This window comes from Triticum dicoccoides, chromosome 5B, assembly GCF_002162155.2.
Source record: "Triticum dicoccoides isolate Atlit2015 ecotype Zavitan chromosome 5B, WEW_v2.0, whole genome shotgun sequence".
Classification (NCBI taxonomy): Eukaryota; Viridiplantae; Streptophyta; class Magnoliopsida; order Poales; family Poaceae; genus Triticum; species Triticum dicoccoides.
Window position 1 is genome coordinate 196,083,699 of NC_041389.1, and position 17,099 is coordinate 196,100,797.

The 17,099-nt window shown below is 44.8% G+C and overlaps 1 protein-coding gene across 12 annotated transcripts in view; it reads left to right on the forward strand.

The window, feature by feature from the left end:
- The window catches only part of LOC119308055, a 35,074-nt gene extending 18,455 nt beyond the window's left edge, over positions 1-16,619 (forward strand). Inside the window, exons 4-9 of one of the 12 annotated variants that reach the window (XM_037584169.1) lie at positions 13,123-13,185; positions 14,790-14,837; positions 15,541-15,594; positions 15,893-15,952; positions 16,047-16,137; positions 16,221-16,619. In XM_037584169.1, the coding sequence (XP_037440066.1) occupies positions 13,123-13,185; positions 14,790-14,837; positions 15,541-15,594; positions 15,893-15,905 (178 nt within the window). In that variant the 3' untranslated portion in view covers positions 15,906-15,952; positions 16,047-16,137; positions 16,221-16,619. The remainder of the gene's footprint in view (positions 1-13,122; positions 13,186-14,789; positions 14,838-15,540; positions 15,595-15,892; positions 15,953-16,046; positions 16,138-16,220) is intronic. The other 11 variants (XR_005149771.1, XR_005149772.1, XR_005149766.1 and 8 more) reach the window with 11 other exon arrangements.
- The last annotated feature ends 480 nt before the right edge of the window (positions 16,620-17,099 follow it).

Consider the following 17,099-nt stretch of genomic DNA (forward strand, 5'->3'; position numbering starts at 1 on the left):
TGGGTTTATGTCCTCTACAGCATTCACTTATGGCTATTTCTTCAAGTTGCATTTTCTGCTAAGTGAATGTGATCGGACCCTTCCCCCTCTATGCTATACTCAACTCAATCTATTCACAAATTCTTCATGTGCTTTCTATTTGAAACTCGTTCAAAATCTTCACTGTGTCCTTGTCAGCTGAAGAAATTGCGAACGAAACTTTAAAACCTATATTATCCAAATTTTTTGGTTTTGCCGCTTAAACCGTCCCGTTTCCCACGATAGACTTATCTATTCACCCATGATCTAACACGATCTCCACTATTCAGTACGTGGGTGACACATGTCAAGTGAATGAGAAGGGCCAGGGGCACGTTCGTTCTAAATCTTCAGGCGAACAATTTGTCACTGCGACTATAAATACCCCCTCACCCTTCCTCACTTCCTTTACTCCGCTCGACCGCTCTCTCTCTCCCGCACTTGAGCTTCTCAAACCCTAGCGCCTCTGCTACTCCATCGTCGCCGGTGAGGAAGAGCTTCACTGCCTCGACCTCGTCGCCGTCGTACTCGCGCCGGCCGCGGAAATCTTCACTCCGCCGCCGCCGTAGCTGTCTTCCTCCGCCACGTTAGGGCGTGGAAGATCTGAACTGACGATCTTCCAATCTACTCTTCTCAGTTCGTCGTGTTCTTCAACCAGGGTAATTAAAAGTTACTTTTACTGCCGTCTTTGATTCATATTTTCACTACAAAATCTTCAAAGGTGTTTTATTCTTCAAATCTTCACACACACAAAACACCTCACATATTATCTGTTCTTGATTCGTTTCCCTAAGCTTCATTTTCTTTAAGATTCCTCAATTGTGTGGATCGTAGATCTATACAACTCTGGAACCTAAGACAAAGTACGCTTAGTGAAATTCTTCAAGACTCATCTGGTCAAATTCCTCAAACTTGTTCATTTTGAAAACCTTCTGAGAACGCATATGACCTCTTCAAATTCCTCGCAACTATACTCTGTTCACAGGTACTTATGTCCGCTGCTGAATCGCTAGGTTCTCATCAACTTAACTCATTTGCAGCGTTCCTTGAAGAAAAACTGCATACTTCTTCAGAGTGTTCAATTGTTCAAATTCCTCATCTGAAGAATATGGCTGAAGGTAAGAAACCACAGAAAGGAGGAAAGAAGCCTGAGGTCATGACTGCTTTTGAGATCCCTGATGACATCTATAAGGACTATTGCACACCTGATGAGGCCAAGTTCGGCAAAGAGAACAAAAATTAGCGCAAGGTGCACATATAGAGGATTGAAAGGAGATGGGCAAGAGAATGGAGGGAGTACAGATATGTAACTCCAAAGTATATGAAGAAATTTGCTCTAAATCCTCCATGCCAAAGAGCTCCATTGGCACCTGGCCAAGTAGCTGATCCCACCAGCATCAAGCGTGGTGAGGATTTTCCTGATGAATGGGCCAAGCGCCAAGCCAAGTTGGCTAGACAAGCCAAAGAAGCTGTGAGGAAATTTAATGAAGACTCTGCTGCTGCTGCTGCTGCCACAAAGGCCTCTGACAAGCCTAGGAAATCTATGGCAAAGAAGCCCGCTCACAAGCCAAGTTCCTCAGCAATGCCCTCACGGCCAGAATCCTCAAAGCCCTCACGGCAAATTCCTCACGCTGCTCCAGCTCCTCAAAAGTCCTCAGTTGCTCCGGCAAAGTCCTCAACACCTGTACATTTGGCCACATGCCAAAGGACTACTGGCATCTCCATTGCCTCTTGTGTCTCAGCAAGTTCCTCAGCTGCACCAAATTCTTCATCTGGCCCCACTCTGCTGAATAGAAAGGCCACTCCTGGACGAGGTCGTCATCCTAGTCCGAAGAAGAAACAACTTGCCTTCCATGTGCCATTTGATGATGAAGCTGATGATGAAGAACTTGCAGATATCATCAGAGACAGGCAGGAAAGGGCCGCTAGAGCCAAAGGCACAAATGTGCCACTGCTTTTGGATCCTAAGGTGATCCTCGACTACATTGATCTCTGGCACAAGGACCCAAACACTCCTATGCCTGATTTTCATTTGACACCTGGCCAAAGTCACGTGCTGACCCACTTCATAAATGAAGAAAAGTGGAAATTTGAGAAGGCCAGGAAAATCAAGAAGGCTCAGTTCAGAAAAGAGAAGTTCCTGAAGAACAATGTTGTCAAAATGACACCTCATGAACTCCTCAAGATCCAGTCTGAGATCAAAACCCTCAGTGATAATTTCAATTCCTATTATGCTGATTGGCAAGGAGCCAAAGTCAGGTTTGTTAAACTGACTGAGAAGTTCACCAATGTTGCAGACCCATCGCAACATGAAATTCCTCATGCTGAAGCCTCTGCTCAGCAAACTGAAGAACATGCCAGCACCGCTAATGATTTTCAGCCCGCTGAAGAAAATACTAGTTCCAGAGCTGATGACTCCATTCCAGCTGCTGAAGAAACTGCCAGGGCATCCACTAGTGGTGCGCCTGAAGAAAATGAAGAAGTCAGGCCAACTGCATCAGTTGCGCCTGAGGAAATGCCAACAGATTCCTCAACTCCTCCTGCGCCTACCCCAACTCCTACCCTTCCATCTGCATTAGATGTGAGGAAGACCAAGGCTGCAGAGAAAGCTGCAGTGAAGAAAAGGAAAGCATCGTCTGCTTCAGATTCTTCAGTTCCGAAGAAAATGAAGACTTTGACCAGTTCACATACGAATCCAATTGATGCTGTTCCGATTTCCTCCATGCCATCAAAGGAGCTTGTTCCTTATGGTGAAGAATATGTGATCCCCAGCGGATCTGATGAAGAAAATCATTTTGCTGCTTCGTCAGAGAAGATTGATGAAGAAATTGAAGTGGATGCGATCCCTTCAACACCTGCTGCTTCCTCGCCCATGCCTCAGTTCACAGCTGAAGAGGCTGGCGTTGAAGAACTTGAAGATGAAGACGTGGACATTGGATGCACCACGCCTGTGATGAATAATGACTTTTGGGAAAGTCAGCATCCCAATTCTCCACACTTCACCCCTCTACAGCAAATACCTCAGTCCCCTGCACCAACTGTTCAAATGGGCTCTGAATAAACTCATCCCACCTCATTTGTGCATGAAGAAATTCTAGCCACTAGTGCTGAAGAAACTGCTGCTGCTGATAACTTGAACTTGCAGACTGCCACTAAAGAGGAACCAGAAATTCCTCAGCCTGAAGAACCTGCGATTTTGATTCCTGAGGTTGTGCTGCAAATCACTGACACTCCTATGCCCAAGCCAAAGGATCCCTTCTCAAAGAAGCAAAAGTTCAAGGCTGCTGATTTCTTCAACGAGCATGTGTTCTTCATTGACTATAACCCTATGACTCTGCTCGCATAAGGAAGATGCGTTTCTGGACTGCTAGTCAAGCAAACTATTATTCCTCTGTGCTTTTTGACAAAGACAAAGTCTTCGAGCATGCACACATTCCTCACGTGGACATGGAATCTCTGTCGTGCTTCGAGCCAGTCCTCAGTGTTCTTCAAGATGCTGGATTACTGAATTTCAGCATTGACATATGTGATTGGAATGAAGAACTCATTCTTCAATTCTATGCGACGCTGCACATCACAGGAAATTCTGAAGATGTGAACACTTGGGTGCTGGACTGGATGTCTGAAAACACTCAATACAAGGCACCAGCAATTGAACTGCTTCGTGTCCTCCCACTCAGTCCCCCCTTGATGGTGCTCGTTGCATCTACAATGAACCTGAACTTACAAATCATTATATGCAAGTGCTGATGAAGCCTTTGAAGCCAGGGCAAGCCCCACGGACCAAATTCCTCGTCAAGGAATTACTGTATGTGCCACGGACTTTCTATCGCATCCTGACGAAGACAATGAGTCCTATCAAAGGCCACGACTCAAATGATGAAGAAGTCGTTGGCATCATGCATGAAGAATATGCTTTTCAATATCATTCATGGCGTTCCCATCAACTTCCATGATTTCTTCATGAGGACTCTGGCCAATATTGCTATGTCACCGTTTGAGCTGAAGCCTTATGCACCATGGATTATGAAATTCATCAGGACAAGGTCTTCACTCAATTATAAGGCTGGTACTCTGAACCATGGCAGCTTCTTGCCTCCAATTGAAGTCCTCAAAAGGACACATTCCTCAGCCGATGACAAATGCAAGGCAACTGCTGTGATAGATGAAGGCATTCGTCCATTGGATGGTCAATTTCACAAAGCTGCATCTTACTCCACCTATGATGACTCTGCCACACATGATTCTTCCGCCAACACCTCTGCCAAGCAAATTCCTCAAGCCACAGCTCCCAGGGTGATGACTGATCGTGAGTTACTCCTCAGTCTTCATCAGAAAGTTGATCGCAATCATAAATGGGTCAAGCGTCAGTTTGGTTCAATTCTTCATAACATGACCTCAACCCACAATGCAGTGAGGAGAAACCAATACTACCTCCATGAAACCTTCAACCGTACTTGGGCTGTTCTATCTCACATCTACAGCGCTGATGATCTGAAGAGCATGGGTCTCAAGAAAGAATTTGACTGGTCTACACTTCCACCGAAGAAATTCAAGAAGGTCAAGGTTCCTTCCTTGGAAGCCAGCTCCTATTCTTCATCGCGCGCCACTGATGAAAATGAAGACTTGGACGACACTGCGGCAGGCCCTACTATGACAACCAACCCCGACAACACTGGCGCTCCTCCATCAACTTGATAATCTTTTGGGGCGTTAGTCCTCAGTTTCAATCCTTTTGGTCATTCGATGACAAAGGGGGAGAAATCTGAGTTAGTCTTCAAGCGGGTCTATTATATGGGCGTTTTCTTGTTAAGTTACAACTCTCGCTCTTCTGAAACTTTTATTGGATCGAGTTGTAATCTTAAAACCGATGGTGCTCTGATATTTTTTATGCACTGTGCTCTGATGCTTTTGATGCGTGACTCTGCATGCTTGTTCCTCATTAATATTATTGCTCGCATGCTGAATCTCTTCAGGCACCATATTTCATCATGCATTTCAAATTCTTCATATTATATGTCAAATGCATGTATGAATTACAAGATATAGGGGGAGATCTCCATGATTCAACTCTTCAAGTGTGCATTGTTTCAAAAGCAAATTCCTCACTATGCACATCTTCAGGGGGAGTTCTTCTATATCTTGCAATCAAATTCCTCAATATCAGTACTTACACTTCATATGTTTATCCCCGTTGAAAACTTAACCTATATTATCATCAATCACCAAAAAGGGGGAGATTGTAAGTGCATCTAGTGCCCCTTAGTGATTTTGGTGTATTCAAGACTTATAGGTTAAGGGACTAATGTGTTTATGAGTGTACACAGGTCTATAAGTCTATGAGGAGTTTGATATTTACAGAGAAAGTCGACCCCTAAAAATGAATATCTTCGACTGAAGATTTTGGTATTCCTGAAGACTTTCATGAAGACTTTGAAAGTGAAGAAATTGGTGTGTCCGTGAAGACTTGATATTCATGCGAGGAATATGAAGCTTGAAGACTTTCGTTTTCATAGTTTTGTTTTTCTCTTTCTTGAGTCATAGGAAACACCGTACTGTTAAAGGCGGTTGAGGAAATACTAAGGAAAAATTTCCATGTGATGCTCAACTCAAAATCCTGCACCTATCAATCCCTTCGAGTGAAGCCATTGGAAATCTCATACAGTTCAGTCAATTTCTTCAGTGACAGAGACGAAGTTCTTCTGGTCGCTGAGGAATTTGTTCTGACTGAGGAGTTAGGAATTCGCCAGTGCGGATTGCCTACACAGTGAGGAACATGATAGCCCTGAGGAATTTGAGAGTCAAATTTTTGACCGTTGCTGTGCTACGCGCCAGCTGTCCCAAATATCTTATCCACCTAACGGTCATATCATTGAAGGGCATTTATGTCTTATCATGTCGGGCTACTCCCTAGGCTATAAATAGCCGCCCCCTACAACCACTAGCTGGTTGGCTGCTCTGAGAGAAACTGACACTTGTCATTTGAGAGCAACCCATCCTCCGAGGACTTTGAATGAAAATCATCGAGTGAGGAAAATCCAAACCCAAACACCCACAAACCCAAAGTGATTGAGCATCACTGAAGAGATTGATCCTACGTGGATCCGACGCTTGTTACCTTTGAAGACTGTGCTTCTTCCAGACGGTTAGGCGTCATGGTCTAGAGCATCTAAGAGGAATTGTGGATCGCCGAGTGACCAAAGTCTGTGAAGGTTTGGAAGTCGCCTGAAGACTTACCACGAGTGATTGGACGGGGTCTGTGTGACCTTAGTTCAAGGAGAATACGGTGAGGACTTGGTGTCCTGAGCTGCGTGCTCAGTGACTGGGTGTCCGGGACTGTGTGTCCTCGAGTTTAAATACTCAGCCGCTCCAACCAGACATACAACTGAGAACAGTTGGAACTGGTCTATCAAATCATTGTCTTCACCAACCCTACTGGTTCTATTTCCTCAACTCTTCCATTTCCTCATTACTGTGCTGAGTAGTTCATATCTGTGTTTGAAGACTTTGACTGAAGACTTTCTCAATTTCCTCAGTTCAATTTCTTCAGTCTGTTTGTCTTCGTCTTGTGTTATCCTGTGTTTACGCTTTCTGTACTTTGTGATTGTCTTCATTTCATCATGATGACCGTGCATGTCTTCTGTTATGCTTACTTCTGAGTACTTATTCCGCTGCAAGTAGTTCTTCGCTAAGGAATTTCCTCACCATCAAATTCCTCAGTGAAGAATTCATAAAAATCGCCTATTCACCCCCCCTCTAGTCGATATAACGCACTTTCAATGCCACATTATAATTAACGTATCTGCATCTATATTTTTAACATCGAATTACAGATTGGTCATCAAGTGGCTCAGGCTGTAGGGTGTAGGCATCAACGTACAAAGATCACGATAATAAGTAAACATACAGTCTGCATTGGGGCCGCATCATAAATATTTCTCTAATGTAGAACACTTGAGTGGAGTCTAGTTTTACAAGAACGAAGTGACCAAGGCAGTGTGCAATATTTGTGCAGAAAAACAAAGCCGAGTTTAGATGTAGTAGATGATTGATTACAAAACAACAAAAGAATAATATACATAAGCAAACCAGAAAAACGAAAAATAATGTCACATACTGCAAAATTTGGCAACTTGCAAAGTCACAAATCCGAGGCAATATTATTAATACTTGCCTTGTACTATAAACATAATAAAGTTCAACTGCAAACATCGAAAGATATAGATATGTACAAAGACACCAAAGAGCACCAAATTACCTATAGCATAAGAGTAAATCCTCTCACATATTTAAGAGCGGACTTCAGCCTGTAAGGACTTCCTTATAGATGATGTTCTTCATCGAGGTCTGTAAGGACAAGGCAGGTCTTTTTCGCTTCTTAGATTTACCGCTTTGCTTCTTGGCATTCTCCTTCTCCTTCTCCTTCTCAATGAGGATCTTTATATTTCTCTTTGTGGTGGCTCGAGACAATGCGACATAGAGTTGACCATGAGAGAACACCGGATTAGGTAGGTACACGCCAACAATCGGAATCGTCTGGCCTTGAGCCTTGTTAATCGTCATAGCAAAGCTAAGCCTTACAGGAAATTGCTTCCTCTTGAACTTGAATGGAAACATGTTGTTTTCAGACGGGCATAGGGGTATTCGAGGAAGGAATACCCTCCTACTTGCGTGTTGTCCGATCACGATTTCTGCATCAATGGCGTTCCTCTCGAAACCTCACACCACAAGCCTCGTCCTGTTACACAGACCATTAGCCGGATCAATGTTCCTCAGAAGTATGACAGGGCAGTTGAGCTTCAGTTTGAGTGCATGCGGAGGTAGACCGTTGGGAGTCAATCCATTTAGGAACTCGGGAGCGTAGTAGCCATACGGGTCGTCTTCTGCACTGTCAAAGCTATGATAGATTACTTCTTCTCCCCGAAAACGCTCTACCATGCGTATGTTTATCTTGTCGACGTTGTCGTTCGTGGTGGAGAGGATTGCACGTGAAGTCATGTAATTCGGATCGGACTGGTTGTCATCTAGTCTCGGAAACACATGGTCAATCAGCTTCTCCAGGTCGTCACCCTCACCTATAGACAGCACACAAATATCTTCAGGGAGTCGTATGTTTCCTTGATCGTCAACTTCCTCAGTGCCATTGCCTACCCTTAGCAAGTAATCGGCAAACCAGGTGTCATTATGATCCCTCATGTTGGTGACGAGCCTTAGCTGGCGCATACCCTTCCAGAGGTGTGAACTTCGGAGGGTTGCATTGATTATCTAACCCGGGACCCCCTCCTGACGACGGGAAGCACCTGCCTGAAGTCCCCGCCAAACACAATAGTTTTTCCTCCAAAGGGTCGGTCTCGTCTTCCCATGATGTCGCGCATGCTGTTGTCCAGTGCCTCGACCGCCTGTCGCTTAGTCATGGTGGCCTCGTCCCATAGTATCAATGAGGCCATCCTCAGTAGCTTGGCGGTACCACTCTGCTTCGTGAAGGTGCATGAGGCGCCATCGTCGCAGCTCAACGGGATCTTGAACCTCGAGTGGGCAGTCCTGCCTCCAGGCATGATAGAAGCGGCGACGCCTGACGTCACGGTAGCGATAGCGATGTTTCCCTCGCTTCGAACCTTGGCGAGCAGCGCCCTGTACAGGAAGGTCTTCCCTGTACCTCCCGGGCCATCAACAAAGAACACACACCCATCACCGCATTCAACAGGAGCTAGTATCTCGTCGTATGCAGCCCTCTGCTCCAAGTTTAGCGACGAAGCCAATTTAGTGTCATTGATGTCAAAATCATCGTTGGATTCGTCGATCACTTCTCTGGCCTCGACCTCGGTTGGGTCGAAAGCATCGTCAATGCATGGAAGAGCGAAATCAGCTATGTCTTTGCCCATGGACTGCAACATACCCCTAATGTCAAGCAACACCATCTGTTCCACCCTAATCGGGCACGTGTGTGATCGCCGATAGTCATCAGACATAGACTCGAAGTGCCTATCCCATAAACCACGCATGTCGCCTAGCTCACAGTGCACCAAAATTGTTGCGAAGAGCCTCCTGAGCGAACATGGCATCGCCCACTGCTCTGCCTCGGTAAGACAGTCGTCGAGCGTGTTATCTGCCTCGATGAGTCCCAACCTTTCAGCAACCTCTCTAAAGCTCCCGCATAGCCTACCGTCCACGGTGAGCAGGTCCTCATAGGATGTCTTGCCAGCAACATGGTTTAGCAGCACACGCAGATAGTATCGCTCCCCCTCGGCAGGATTGGCAGACACAATTCGACCTATCTGATAACACTCCACCCGCTCTTTCCAAAACTTCTTACCCTTCTGCCATGTGAACCTTCCAGGAAAATCCTTGTACAATATATTCCTAGCCCATGGGTGGTTTTGGTTAGATTTGAAATACTCTGTCAACATGGATTTGGAAGCATTCTCAGAGGCGACTACATCGGTCAAGTGAGCTTGCTCATTGAATGCCACCCTATGCATATTCGGGAGATGAAGAGGCAACTGTAGGACAGACGGGTCATTGGCACACAAGGGAAAGCCAAATATCCTCCACATCGCCTCTGGAGGAGTAACCCACCTCGCGTCTACGTATCTTTTGATCTCATCAATGTTACCATTGGCATCGGGCTGGTCGATGCTGAAAGAAGCCCTATCATGGCCCTTGTATATGTACTTGTAAAGGTATTTGACGGCCTTTATGCTGGAGAAAACCTCAACGTTGATGTGGCAATTGAACATCCGCAGAAGGTAAGGGTTATATGGCACAACCCATCTATTGTCCAACATTTTACCCCGGACCTTAGCCTGCCGACCATTATCTCGACGACGATAAACTGGGTATGAGTCCTTGCCCTGTGCCGTGTTTTCATTGAACGGCCGCGGGTATCTGCACTTACACTCGTTCTGTTGCATGCACACATTGTTGGGGTTGAGAGCACCGCATGGTCCGTGCATCATATGTTTCACCACCAAGGCGTGGAGTTCAGGATACTTCTGCTTGTCTGGGAGCTCGGCATAAATGAGTCGGTCGTACTGCTCCGGAACAACAAGCTTATAGGCAGAATCCATGATAAAAAAGTGTGCATGGGGGAGGCCCCTCTTCTGGAACTCGACTACATATACATGTGCGACAACAACACCCAAGATATTCTTCTTGAACAACATCTCTTTCATAGCCTCTAGCTTGCCATGGAACACACGAGCCACAAGATCAGGTCGGTCTTGCGCTGTCTGACCAGGAAACAACTCATTCGTTATCTCTTCCCAGTTAGGGTTGCAGGTCATGGTCAAGAAGATGCCAGGCTTCCCATAGGTATGGAAAATTGCCATGGCATCCATATGCCTCCGCTTCATGTCGCGGTCGCCACCTGGGTACGTTCCAGGGAGCACTATCCTTACTCCAACAGCGCTTGCCCGGGTCTCCCCAGATGTAATTGCATCAACAACTCCTTTATACAGGTCGGCACGGATCTTTGTCTGGTTCTTTCTGTACCATTTCAACCTACAACTCTCAATCTTGATGTACATGTCCACCCCCCATTGCTGGAGCAATCGTGCTCCACAGAGTATGGGATTGAATATCCCAGGTCGTGTCTGGAGCATGTAACAGTAGTAGTCTCTCACCGAGACGCGTAACCTGCTATTCCCCTCTGCACATGGATGAGTAACGCGGACATTAGAATTCATATGAGAAGTATACAATTCATCTGAACGACAGAATACGAATAAGGCTTACCTGCATCCTCCTCCTCCTCCTCCTCCTCCTCCTCCTCCTCATCATCATCATCATCATCATCACGTTTACCTCTTGGTTGTTGCACAACCGGCCAAGGGACATCACGTTTAGGAAGTTTCGGGTGCCAACCGAGCTCCCCCCTTGGGTAGAAGAGTGGGTAAGAGAGCGGGTCATACGAGCAAGCCGTCACATGTATACTGTGCCTCTGGTTGTCATTCCCGCAAAGTGTAATCCTACGATCGAACCTCTTCGCTAGGTCAGTGCCCTCCACCCAAATCGCAGCGACCTCAGATGATAGAGGTCTATTATACTTTCGTTGGTCTAGTCTCTGGTCAGTGTTGAGGTCTATCCTGTAATCGTCGAGGTTGTCCCTGTGCGCACCCAAACTCCTAAACTGCTGGGAGTACGGGTTTTCCCTGAGTATGTCCACTAACTTTCTGACAACATCCTGGTCTAATTGCTCGGTGGCAGCCTTGCGATGGGTTAGGCCTGGGTCGTCGTCGTAGAAGTACAACTGTAGATGATCTGGACGTGACGTTGGCCCGAAGAAATGAACGTTGTGGTAGATGGTGCCATGCGCCCGGAACGTGTACACCCCAGACTTCATGTTTGTGTAGCTTTCATCAAGGCTGACTCCGAGGGTTGTGAAGGAGAGTGGCCATTGAAGAACCGTATGTTCTCCCGAAAATGCCTTGAGTCCGCATCCATGCTAGACCAAAGCCTCATTAGCTCCGGGATGGGCTCCGGTTGCTTCAGTTGGATCTGCCCACTGCGACAGCAGAATCCCGGGGCCTCGGACACAAACTTCTTGGCCTTGCACTGATCGCAATTTGCGGCGTGCTTCAGGATGTGTGTGTGGTCTGGGAGGTTTGAGTAGACATAGTCCAATGGATCATGGTCGACATAGGTATTTTGACTTGAGTCTTCCAATTCGTCGTGCTCCATGTCATCAGCATCTGAGCCTGCAAACAATGTTTAAAATTAGTGTGATATTGCCAACGGGTGGATGTTGCTCAAGTGGGTGTACATGCCTTCACCAGCAAACAGGTAATACTCATCGTCAAAGAGGCTGTCAGGGTTGACATTATCATTCATGAGACGACTAAGGTAAGCGTCCATGTCGTCTACTGAGGTGCGAAACCAATAAATGAGGGTTCAGTCTCAAGGGATGCAATGAGAGTAAGGATGGGAGTGTTACCTTCACTTCTGATCATGTACTCCGGTGTGCTAGATGAGGTCGAGGCACCGTGTGCTTCCACTACAGTAGGTTGTCCACTTGAGCTCATTTCCGGTATGGAGATGGACCTGACGGTTGGGGTCTTCACCCTACCTGCAAACCTTTCATTACGCCGATCTAATAGAGCATTCCTCTCACCACGTGGTACCTTTTGTGATGTTTTTTGCTTGCCAATTTTCTCCTGACGCTTCTTCACCGCCATACTTCCCTTGCAAGCTCGCTCTCTCATCCTATGCCGAGCTCTGGACTCATGATTCTGCTCGTCCGCTCCGTTATCCGCTATTGTTACCGGATCACTGGTTAGCTAGTCGACACTTTTCAGGTGATCATCGATTTTGATTGGGTCGTCATCTACAGCCCCGTCACCGAAGGTTCTACTTGGGTAGGCACCTGCAACATTTTTGAGTTGTCGTAAACAACTGTTGAATGTTTACAAAATGAAAGCTTGTTCATGATGGGATAAGTACCATCGGTTTTGGTGTTTCGAAAGTATGCGGGGCTCTTGGTGACAGCAGGAGCATGATCAATTTGTTCACCATGGGATTGTTGCCCAGGATCCAACATGAGGATACTATCGTCCAGCGTACTGGTATAGTAGGCGGCTGCACCGATACGGAGCAAGTAAATATTTGTTTAATGCATACGAACATAAGATGTGGAGTACACAAGCGAGGAATACCGTAAGATTTGAAGGTGTAACCGCATGTGCTCGCTGTAGCTGAGGTTGCTAAATCAGGACGAGGCATCACGATGGATTTAGCACATTCCAGATAGCTTTCTCTCGCTGTCGGCGCTGAGCACTAATCTCCCCTTTCTGCTCTAGTGTTAAGCTATCTCGATGTTTCTGAGCCGTTTCCCGTCTTTGCGTGTTTATTTGTTCCTTCTTCTTCTCGTAAGCGGCTCGCCTCTTTGCGTTTATAATATCTAATGTGTTTGTGTCCTTTGGTGTCTTCATCTCGTAAGCTGCTCGTCTTTGTGTGTTCAACTTATCCTTTTGTTCTTAGTACCCTTCCTCTTCTATTTTCTTTTTATAAGTTGCTCGTCTCCGTGCGTTTATGACATCATTTTTTCCGTTGATAATGTCCCTTTACGTTGGCCCTCACAGCCCCTTATAGCTGGACCTGTTGTTGTAGGTCTATACATATTAGCATCCGGACCAGAACAATCAAGTTCAAAGCTCTTATGGTTGATTGGAGGTACAACAGTAATACTCCCTCCGTCCCAAAATAAGTGACTCAACTTTGTACTTATTTCTGTTTCGATGTTTGTAGAAAATCAAAGGAGGTGTGAGTTCGAAAGTAATACCTGGACTACCTATGGGGAGTTCTATGGTTGACACAGAGGGGATTGTTGTTTCATGTATAATCAGGCCTCTCAACTGTTGTGGGTCAGCTGCAATGGCTTGCGAAAGGGATTGTTCAAATTAGTAAAAATTCAATATGAAAGGCATTTAAAGATTGTCTCAGAGTTATACCTAGACTCCCTTTGGGTAGTTCAATGGTTGAGGGCGATGGGGTTGGTGCTTCGCGAATAAATAGTCCCCTTGATGGTTGTGGGTCAGATCGGTTGTATTGCGAAAGGGACTTTGTTAATTAGTAAGAAACAACATTGAAGGTGAATTACTAAAAACATTACACAAATTCCATATACCTGGACCCTCTTTGGGGAGTATATTAACATTGGTGTCTTCACCAAGAGCGTGTCAGAGGCCATTTGTCGCATCCATCTGTCGCTGTCGGTCTTCCTGCTGTTTCTTCTTCTGATAAGATTCTCGTCTCTTTGTGTTCAACTTATCCTTTTGTTCTTGGTACCCTTGCTCTTCTTTTTTCTTCTTATAAGTTGCTCTTCTCCGTGCGTTGATGACATCCCTTTCTTCCTTTGATAAGGTCCCTTTACGTTGGCCAGCACGGCCCCTCGTAGCTCCATTTGTTGTTGTAGGTATACACAAGTTAGCATATGATATTGAACAGTAATAGTATTTATGGATAAAATCGTGCACCATCAGGGTTGCGATATATTAATTATATACCAAACCAGATGATTCGCAACAATCCCCTCTGATGGATTAAATTTACCGCTTCATTATATTTAGAAATTGGAAGGAGGTGTGAGTTCGTAAGCTATACCTAGACTACCTTTGTGGTTTTCTACGGTTGACGCAGAGGGGATTGGTGCTTCATGTATAATCAGGCTGCTCGATGTTCGTGGGTCAGATGCAACAGCTTGCGAAAGGGATTGTTCAAATTAGTAATCACCAATATCGAAGGCATTTAAATATTGCTGATGAGTTATACCCGGACTCCCTTTCGGAAGTTCTATGGTCGAGGGAGACAGGACATCTGCTTCACGAATAAACAAGCCGCTCGATGGTTGTGGGCCAACTCCAATGGCTTGCGAAAGGGATTGTTTAGGTTAGTAATTTAACAATCACCAAATACCAATCAATTATCAATTAAATATACCTGGACCCTCTTTGGGGAGTCTATCAACATTGGTGATATCACCAAGAGGTTGTCGGAGCCCAGTTGTCGCCTCCATTTGTCGCTGTCGATGTTGCTTAGCAAGATTCACCCTTTCCCAACGAGAACCAAACGGGGTCAAGTCGTTTGAGGACATCACTGTCATAGACAATTGTCATTGGCAAAGCAGACCAATAAGTACCGTATACTATATTTGACGCACTTTAATCTACATTGAACAGAAGTAAAGTAAGTTCTTGGCATGTTTGGTACAATAATGCTTCTCTTCAGTTTTTGTGCCCAATAACCAACATTGTCATGTAATGCATTGCTTGCTACAGGTTCCGTAAAATGGCAGCGGGTAGAGTTCTTGTCCTGCACAAAGGAAGGTAACTAACCTTCTTGTATTATCTTTATATATCTGCATGATTTTGGTGGAAGCAACAGAACAATTTGAAATGCATTGAGTTGTGCAATGGATTAACTACTTTGGTTCAAGTTTTCTTCTTCCTAGGCTGGTCGAGATTAAGAAAAGCAAAAAAAATAAAAAGAATAGGAGAGTAGATGAAACCACACAGAAAAGCATAGAGTCAGGGGACAACATGAAAATGTTGCTTTGGCCTGGCAGCATCATCTCGTGCTCCATTTGTAGTATTTTTTCTCGGACACAAATCTTATTTCTCATACGCCACTGACAAGACAAACTTGCTTGGAGTTTTGGCTCCAGGGAGCATATACTCCCTGGTGAACAGTAAATAGAAAACAAAATCCTGAAGATGGATCTTGTTTTGTAAACACAATAAATTTTCAAAATCCTGAAGCTTTTCTATAGACCTTCATGTTAGTATAACAAGCGTGCTTGCCAATTATCTCGGTCTACTCCTTGCTCTTGCTTTGGTGTTATCAGTCTATTTCTCTCCATACAGTTTCACCCTGACATGAAAAGCTAGTTCTTATTATCCATGTCATTTATTTTTGTATGCATTGGTAACGCTCATATGTATATATGTGCTAATCAAATATTTGGATTTTGAACCACCAGACCATTCAAATAAATGTATGGACTCTCACCTAAATATAACTAAATGGCAGGGATAGTTCCATCAGTACATGCTTGAGGAACACTATGTTTGACAACCAAGATAGGTTTGTGCCAAGTACTGATTTGTAAAAAGTATATATACAAACTGAAGATAGTTCCATCAGTATATATAGAAACTAAAGATAGTCAACTAAGTGCATATAAGTGCATACTGGATTCCATATCAATTATGTACCACAGTTATTTTAACAAGCTCTTGATAATTAAAAAAAAAGGAACACTATGGAGCTAATCTGAAACCGCACAATCATATTCGTGCTGCATTTATTCTGATAGCGTTGCTTATTGAATAGAAATCATGTATATATCAAATTATCCTCCTTAGCCATGTTCTTGGTACAGGTTACTTCGGTAGAACGTCAGAAAAATTATAGCTGGGGTTAGGATACCTCTCGAGAAGCAGTAAGTTTTCGAAAGGGTTGAATGTATACATATGTCAAGCCTTGCTATGCATTGGTTGTATACTTAAAGCAATTTAATCTAATACTTTGAACAGGTATATGCCTCGCTAGCACACAAGAACAGTCAGGACCATGTACGAATCGGACGAACAGTTGGGGCTATGTCACACCACCAATCGAACAGTTGTATAGTTAACCCAGTCTCTTCCCGCATTAGTTTAACCAGAAGCGAACTGTGTACAGGTTACTAACCTGTGTCTCGCTCGCAGCCGCGCCGGGACCTGTGTCTCGCTCGCAGCCGCGCCGGCACCCGTGGGTCGCTGGAAGCCTCGCCGGCACCCGTGTCTCACTGGCAGCCGCGCCGGCACCGGGGGCAAAGTTTGAAGAAACAGGCCTCGCACACCTGATCCGACGGCAAACTTTGAAGAAACAGTTCAAATCCACATGATCCACATGCAAACCTGGAAGAGTGGAGAATCAGGCCTTGACTGCCCCGCTCAAAAGATGGGATTTGAAAATTATTTGTTGTATATGGAAAGAGAAAAAATATTAGATTAAACTGTTGTCTATGGAAGCTTCTCGTGACGGAATTTTCCGATATGATTCCATATAATTTGATTTGATTGGTGTCGTAAATTGAAGGGAAGGATGGAAGCGTTGTTGTTTTATATGGAAGGGGATGGAACGTTTGGCTTGGTTCTTGTGATGCATGAAAGAAAACATGTCTCAGTTTTCGGTGGGAAGAAAAAAATCGGTGGGGGGAGGGATCGCCTGGTGCCGTGATCGATGGGCCGGTGGGAACGAACGAAGCGAACGAACGACTTACGTACTGAGACATTAGAAGTAGAGATATTTCATATTCGATGTTAATTTGAGTTATCGGATATGCACATAACTGGAACCTGAAATTTTTGGTATCAGATATATGCATATTTTCCTACGGCTAGCAGGGACATACCCAATGTTTCTAATTCCAATCCACAAGACGCGGGGCCTAAATCTATAGCCACACCTCAAAATGAAACGTATCTATTATTAAAGCTCATCATAAGTATATACATAGGTGACTTAAAATAAATATAATATACCTAGAACAACTAACTGGCACACCTCAAAAGATGATATAGAAAAAAAATACCGTACTTGAA